The sequence below is a fragment of the Saccostrea echinata genome, unplaced genomic scaffold (assembly GCF_033153115.1).
Source record: "Saccostrea echinata isolate AGI-Se365-2 ecotype Australia unplaced genomic scaffold, CSIRO_AGI_Sech_v1 ptg000054l, whole genome shotgun sequence".
NCBI classification, from domain to species: Eukaryota; Metazoa; Mollusca; class Bivalvia; order Ostreida; family Ostreidae; genus Saccostrea; species Saccostrea echinata.
Window position 1 is genome coordinate 29,819,219 of NW_026889803.1, and position 8,782 is coordinate 29,828,000.

Genomic DNA, 8,782 nt, shown 5'->3' on the forward strand with positions numbered 1-8,782 from the left:
CCCCTTTTATGAATTTAATATCGAAAGTGTGGTGGTCTATAGCTTTGCACAGTTCAACAAAGAAAGGGGGCTGGAACACTCTTGGGATTCTTACAGTTATTCAATTTATATAATCAAGTATCCCAAAATGACCTAGAATTCCCTAGGAAACACTGACACTTCGTAAGTTCAAGTTGGTAAGAAGATTCATGCAGATATGAAGGATCGAAACCGGCTTGGCCGTCATGAGAAATGTATGAGGCGCCGTTTTGGCATTTACTACCATTAAGTGATATCACCTATCCGAATAGGTGATATCACCTATTCAGTTGGTGATATCACCTATTTGAATAAGTGATATCACCTATTCAGCTCCTGAATTGGTGACATAACCTATTCGAATAGGTGACGTGGCTTATTCAAATAGGTGATATCATCTTTTCAAATAGGTGATATCTCATATTCTTTTTGAATAGGTGATATCATTTATTTGAATAGATGATATCGCCTATTCAAATAAATTAGTTGATATCACCAATTCAAATAGTGATATCGCCTATTCAAATAGGTGATATCACCTATTCATGAATTTTGAATAGGTGATATATCACTTAATCGAATAGTTCAGTTTTCTCCTGCGTTTTAGTAAGAAACATTTCTAATACCTTATGTTATCGATACCTATAAAGTTATATAAAATTTATAAATTTTACTTGCAGATCTAGTTTTGCATATCATTGATAGTTTTTCTCTGTTATAATTATTCATATTCAAAGATAAGTCTCGTCACATGACTAACGAGGTTTCTCGAAAACACATACATGTACCATATCTAGTCTTGGGAGCAGTTGTTATTTCATAAATAATTTGGTGATCATCCCAATGAAACCCGCGTTCTACGGGCCTGCAACCTCATTATTATGAAGACCCATCACATAAGGCAGCTGTGGCGTTCCATATACATAAAGAAACATAAGCAAGATCAGGGGAGTGGGGTCTGTCAGCTACCAGCATTGCCGAGTACAGTTGCGGATGATAGCTGACAACCACTGTTGGATCAGGGGCCTATATACTATACTACTAGTATATAGGTCCCTGGCAAGATATGTTGATTATTTTTTTTTTCAAATTTTGGATCCTGGGATTAAATTATTAGGCTTAAAATCGGAGCATGTTCACTTTTTTTCTGCAAAACACATGCAAGGCAATGTATAATATACTGAAGCACCTCCAGATATGTGAATTCAAATTAGGACATGTCATGACCACTTTGGGGCAAGGGAGGGCCACTATATGGGGTTAAAAATGATTTTTTTTCTCTGATGAAGAACAGCAGGACCAGAGTGACTCGGATGAGCGTTGTGGCCCATGAGTCTCCTTTTTGTTTGTCTGTTTTAAAGGAACATCATGACTATGAATGAGAGTTGAACAATCGTGTGTCAGTTTCCCTACTCCCTACAGTGTCTAATGTCCGTATGTTCTACGTGTGTCATCTATAAACATTTCACATTTTTTCCAGGGTTACGAGGATTCAAGTTTGTTCAAATAAAGAATAATGGAGAGATAGTTAAGAAATATTGAAAATATGGTTGGATCATTAAAAAAAAATCATCTCAAGATCCATTGATGCAGAAAAGATTAAAATAATGTGAATAATAACGTCCTTATTTTGTGCAGATTCGGGTGTCTTCAAAGCTAGCCCCTGTGCTTAGGGTGGAACCAAAATAGGGGGGGGGGTATCAAAATTATACACCCTCGAAATCTGTACATAGGAAAATCATAGAAAAGAATCTTCTTTTCAGGAGGAGTACGATATAAAGTTATAAACCATATTATTATACAAACTTGCCCAGACATTTCAAATTCAAACGTATTCAAACCGGAATATAAGTTATAAACCATATTATTATACAAACTTGCCCAGACATTTCAAATTCAAACGTATACAAACCGGAATATAAGTTATAAACCACATTATTATACAAACTTGCCCAGACATTTCAAATTTAAATGTATTCAAACTGGAATATAGATGGGTTATGATAGGGTTTAGATATTCACATGGAACATGCATATAGGGAAACAATATTTTAAAATCCAGGCCTGTAGCAACGGTTTCAAAATGGGGAGGAGGGAGGGGCCAACTTCCCAAATTAATTTGACATTAAAAAAAAAAAAAAAAAAAAAAAAAAAGGAAAGAAAAGAAAAGCCAGTGCTCTACCTTACAGCAACATAAAGTGGGCGGGGGGGGGGGGGCAGTATCTAAGGTAAAATTTACTATAGCAAAATACTATATTTAGAAAAAGTGGATAGGTGGGGGGACTGAAATCTTCTTCTTAAAAAAACAACAGTGCAATAAATGGTTACTCACACTAATATGCAAGCATCCCAGTATAGTGCATTTTTTTCATGGTCCCAGGGGGTTGAGTCAATGCGACTAAACATATGGTATTAAAAATTTGAAATCAGAAAAATCGAGAGCAGCTGAATGACCAAGAATCATGTTAATTGAGACAAAAACATTCCTACACCGTATGGATTCCAGTTCTTTCAAAGGATGAGGATCATATATTCCATAAATAGTACAAATATGTAGAAGAAAATCTTTAAAAAATCTTCTCATGAACAGCAAACCCCATGCAATGTGTTTAAATTTGGTTAAGTCATGCCCCCCCTGGGGCTAGGCTGGAGCCGTAACATGGGATCAAATATACAGGGAACTTCTGGCCAAGGTGTACTCAGTGCTCGGGTGAACGTTGAGGCCCTTTTGGCCTCTTGTTATTCACTGTTAGATATCAAGGTCCGATGCTGTGGTTCGTAAATGTATACAACAGTACATTAGAATTCGTTATGGCAAACAAAAGTTACCGCCATCCCTCAAAAAAAAAAAAAAAAAAAAAAAAAAAAAAATACGTACCTGATATGGCAGGGACCCCCCCCCCCCCCCACACACACACAAATACATAAAAAAGACATAATTGTAATGTTAGCACTGAAAATAGGAAAATTGGTTGTTCAGTGAAGTATTTCAAATTTTCTTATTTATTAATTATTTTATGTTTTTGATGAATTATTTATTATTATTATTATTATTTTTTTTTAGATCTCTCTATATTTCCGGATCGTTCACGAAATAAAAAAAAAATCTTTATTTTTTCATAACGTATATTTGCAACATCCATTAAACTTGGAATTAAAATGTGATCCACCTCTTTCGCATCAAGCTTAAACGTGGTTTGGTGAACCACGTGTTATCCATATAAGGATAGTATCACGTGGTTTTTACCTTTCCACAACAATTTATTGCCAGGACAACGCCCACTGATTACAATGTCTACGTGTGTAATTACATGAAATGCAAAACATAGACAAAATTTACTTGATTTCAGTGCTAATCTAACTTCACACGTGTGCTTATTTACAATCATTTGAATGTTTTGGTGAATTTACGGGATTTATTTCGACAATAAAAATCAAAACAAAACATGTGATTTCTAACGTGGTGTATTGATGACGTCAAAATAGTCAATTCTGATTGGTTGTTCAATGACAGGTGCCACTCAAAAACCACGTGGTGTATTAATATTTTCCTAGCGTTGAGTGTTTTGGTCGGGCCGCGCCATCTTCCTCGAATGTACGTTGTTTTACGTTTCTTTGGACCAACAATACAGCCCGGCCTTTTAACACTCAGCAAAGGATATATTCGTCACCTCTGCTTGCTAAAAATTCAAATCGAGAACTGAAATGAGTCTGGATACACTGCTTGAAGCTGCTGAATTTCTGGAATGGCGTAACCAGTCCAAAACACGTGGTATGTTTCGCACATGGCAAACTTTGGCTGAAAATGCTAGTGTAATTTGTCGTTCTTAAAGGCTAAAATGTATTGAATATGTTGCAAGCATTATTCCCTTTATCGATTACGGCACAATATTTGTATGTACTTTGGTAGAAAACAATGGTCAAGTGATTAAAATTTGTACACAAGATCGGTGTACAATCGTCCGGTCTCGCTTTCATTTTTGTCTCATTTGCATATGTATGAGCACGCCATTAACGTGATATTTACATTCCTTGTAGTTGATGAGTCTGCAGGCCGAGTATCGTCAACAAACGGATCTGATACTTCACAAGATTCCTACAGCTCTGCAAAAATCATCTACATGGATCCAGACGACGCAACGTTACGTCGGCGTGCAGGAGGGTAAGCCGCTGAAAATGTAAACAGACTTGACCTTGAGGTATCATCCACGTGCTTGATGACGAAACAGTCGATGTGTGCATTGCACATCATATGGAGGAAGTGACGAGAAGTCTGTCATTTAGGGGATGAAAAGATAAAGAAAAATTATAAACACTAATTTAAAACAATAAAATTTTATTTACAAATAAATACGTCATCCATTGCAATACTCACATGCACACTGTCACACTTGCACACATTCATATGTTGTATCACATCTAGGAAAGTCATGAAAATAGTGATGGTTTGTGAAAATGTACACATGGTACATGATTGATGTTAATTTTAAAAGCTCAAAAACATTTACCTTTACTATTTCCACCAGGAACGGAACAATTTTTATCATAAATAATGATGATTAAGTTATTAAGATATGAAAGATTTGAATGTATATTACTTCCAAAATGACTGTTTTTGAGAGTACAAGTGATATTTTGATGAGATTGATTAACATTTCAGAGCTGGGACCAGAGAGGTTCACAATAAATTAGAGAAAAACAGGTGAATATACCAGTTGTCATATTGGTAGATAGTTGTTATAACCGTGTAGATGGTGATTAAGAACTTAGTTTATGTGTTTGAACATAAAAAGGAGATACAATGTATTTCCTTTCATTTTTTTTTTGCATATAATATTACATACATAATAAGTTTTGAGTATCCTTTAGTCATTGTTCCATATTTGTTCTTATAGCATATGGTCTTCAAAACTTTCTCATGGTAAATATACTTTCATAATATGTGTACATGTTTATGCAAAAAGCATAGCTAGGATCATACAGGACACTAGAACAAATGTAGATTTGAGCATGCTGAATATATCAGTATTAATATGATGCCACTGGATAATTATAATGAGAAGATAATTCATATTTCTATGAAATATTTGTAGGAGGGCACATCTGAAGGAATGCTTTGATATTTTAAAGAAACAGATTCCAACCTTGGAGGATAAGAGGACTTCAAATCTCTGTATTTTACGTGGCTCTATACGATACATTCAGGTATTTTTGATATTTTTTAATGTACAAAAGCTAAAATTTTGTCTGTCAGACACCATTAACTATCCTCAGTACAGAAATGATCTAGAGGCCATTAGGTATGAAGTGACAGAGAAATTACATTTGTAATTTGATAAGATAAAAATGATATGGACATGCTTGTGCAGATTACCTATAATTAGTAACGAGAAGGGGTGGAGCCAACAGAAGGTACAATAAGTAGGTCAACCTGGGAACCATGGCTTTAAATCCAGTACATGTTGAAATCTGATTGGTTCGTCATATATAAACACTAGCACGTGAGAGGTCACCTGGGGTGAGGGAGAAAGAGAGACAACTCAAATTGAAATTGTAAAATGCTAATTAAATCATATGTTTAAGAAACTTTTTAGTGTACTTCCACATTTTTTTTTTGTATTTTAGGCAGTAAAAAGGAAAGAGAAAGAATATGAACTAGAAATGCAAAGATTAGCAAGGGAGAAAATAACACTTCAAGAGAGAATCCACAATTTAAAATCCGAGTTAGCCAGGATGAATATTGAAGTGGATTTAAATAAGTGGGTTACCCTCCCTGATGAGCAAGACACCAATTCCACATCAACAGCTACAGGTAATAGTAGATGTAACTTTTGAAGATTGTATGATTTTTTAAAAAATGATTATTATCATTTGAATCACCTCTCTCCCTCCTAATAAAGGAAACAATGAAGTAAATGAATTGATTAAAATGATATGAACCATTTGTTAAAATTATACAAAAAATGTGAAAAGAAGTAAATAAAATTTTATTATAGTTTTATTAAGTAACAAGCCATGAAGATTAATATTTTATTTATTTTATGGAGGTGAAATCAGCTAGAAATTAAGAGTCCACTATATACTGCATACAAAAGAGTTCTGATTATGTGGTAATTTTTCACCAGTGACAACCATGAGATATGGTATATTGCACATGAAGTTGATAAACATTTTTCATTCATGATATCAAAGATTTTGTTTGACCACACATAATTATAACATTGTTGTAATGAAAAAAAACAAACTTCTGGACTGTGCATTTGCTCTATTGAGTGGCATTAATCTTAGTTGCTGTATCTAATTCATATAAGACATTGTTTATAATCAATTTTTTTTTTTTTTTGATTCTCATCTAAACCCTTTTTTTTCAAATTAGGTTGTCCGTGAGTGAAATTATTTGCTGTGTCAGAGAATAAAAACAAGAATTTGTTTGCAAACTATCTTTGTATATTATGACATAACAAATATTAAGACCAATTTTTTCAGGTACCTCAAAAATGTATATTTTCTTTTATCTTACTATAAACATTAAAAAAAAAGCACTAAAAAAGTATTTATTTGTCATTATTACAGAACAAGGAAGTCCAATATGCAGTGATGATGATGATGATGATATTAGAAGTCCCAATAAATCATACATGGGTAGGTTAATACAATAAATGTTATGCAAAGTGTATGGAAAGTGATGCATTGCTGTAAGTTAAATTTTCTGTTACATATGATTCAAGTAAAAAGAGAATGATCTAGAAATGTCAAGATATACATTTATTTTTTTAGGTGAAAGGGACATTGTAAAGAAATTATTCCCAGGCAGCAGCAATCAGAATGCAATCAACCACCAGAGAGAACTGACAATAATAAAGGTCAGCAAGCCTGACCACGTCAACATGCCAGCAGCCACCATATTGAAAATTCCAACCTCTAAATCTCCTCTTCAACAGCATTTAATGTCTCCCATACAAGGGAATTCTCTGTTAACAAAGCCTCCTCTTCCAGCTCGGCCTGAGCAGACGTCATCTGCACCTGCTACTGTGACTACCTCGAATTCCTTAGATACACGCACGCCAGTAACGCAGCTGTTGGCCAGGACATTAGAGAAAAGACAGAAACAACAACAGAGTGCCATAGTCACAGGTAATCATCTGTAACATTCGTGTCTTTCATAAAGTACACATCAGCACAATTAAAACAATTTTACTCACATTATGAGTCTTATGGATACAGTGTCCATAATTTATTTTTGATAGAAATTTCTTCATTTGATGTAATGATAAAATTATGCAACAGATGTTAAAGTTCCATGGTATAATAGGCATAGCATTTATTGTAAGGTGTGCCTCTATATCTTGTCTGTCTTGGTTTTCAGTGACAAGCGTCAGTCCCAGTGTTAAACCACCACCAGTACCAACAGTACCATTAAAGACCATTCCTTTGAGACATTCTCTGGGCATTCCAATAGCAACACAGTTTGTTGCTGCCCAAGGAGCAGCCCAGTTAGCAGCAATTAATAAACTGGTTTCCCAGGGTACCTTAGCCATGCCGGTCTCCATGGCCAAAGGATTTGCCCAGCCCATTCTGGTATCTACTAACCTGATGACAGGACTAACTTCTAGTCAGCAACAACAGATATTGAATAGTGCTGCAACACAGAGTATGGCAAAACAGACTGCAGCTGCCACTTCTTCAATTGCTACAGCAACCACCACTGTCAAAGTCACAGCACTATCCGCCACACCACTGTCAGCTACAACACTATCAACTACACCATTGTCAGCTACACAGCTGTCGGGGACTCCTTCTATGGCTACCTTAGGAAATGTTTCCAACATCAGACCACTTGCAAATACAGGCACAACTCACATGCTGGGACAAATCCCCTTCAACATTCTAGCTCAAGCACTGCCTAGAACATCTTTAGGACAAGTCGTGACACCATCCACTTCCACAGTGTCAGTCTCTATTCCCTCTAGTCTGCCACAGAATGTTAACATGCAGCAGCTTATGTCACTTGCTCAAATTACTCAAGGGACACAATTGGTGTCCCCCATGACAGTTATGTCCCCTGGAGTGCAGTTTGCACAGGGATTAACTCAGACACAGTTAAACTCTATGCTTTCAAGTCCTCTTTTAAAGCAGATTCCCTTGATTCCCCATGGATTCTTGCAGGGAGCTCAGATGGGGGGTGTTTTAGGACAACAAGTGGTGAAACCTGTTGTAGTGGTCAGCCTGCCCAGTGTGGTGAGCACCACTGCCACCACTTCTACCATAGCTGCTACTACCACCACCACCACATCATAGGAATTGAAGGAAGCCAACTGAGTCATTATTGAAATCCAGACAATTTTAGCAGAAACTCACAACCATGTGTCATCAATACAGATATGTAATGATGTAAAATGTATCACAAACTGTTATGTTATTTTGGGTACAGTCTAGTAATTTTAAATTGATGAGCTTAATATCTCTCATTGGATCATGTATATGTATTTTCTCATTGGATCATGTATATGTATTTTCCATATCGTGTCAAACTGATAAGTTCAAGAATGAGGAGTACTTGAGAGAAAAAATATGAAAATATTGCTTTCATGTTACATATGGATACGATATGTCATTCATTCTGATAAATATTTATAACCTTTCATGGACCTGATTTGAAGAATAATCACTTTATCAATTGTTACAGTAATTTGTAGTTCAATTTCATCCAGCTTTCTTGAATAATCATTCACAGACCTTATTTCACATATATGTATTTATTTTT

At 35.4% G+C, this 8,782-nt stretch overlaps 1 protein-coding gene across 1 annotated transcript; it reads left to right on the forward strand.

Moving 5' to 3' along the window:
• The first annotated feature begins 3,667 nt into the window (after positions 1–3,667).
• LOC133205992 (max-binding protein MNT-like) lies at positions 3,668–8,485 on the forward strand. The gene is made up of 8 exons (XM_061341897.1): positions 3,668–3,790; positions 4,057–4,180; positions 4,679–4,720; positions 5,112–5,223; positions 5,644–5,830; positions 6,592–6,660; positions 6,796–7,152; positions 7,385–8,485. The coding sequence occupies exons 1-8, from the start codon at positions 3,724–3,726 to the stop codon at positions 8,314–8,316; spliced, it is 1,890 nt and encodes a 629-aa protein (XP_061197881.1). The 5' UTR covers positions 3,668–3,723; the 3' UTR covers positions 8,317–8,485.
• Positions 8,486–8,782: the final 297 nt, after the last annotated feature.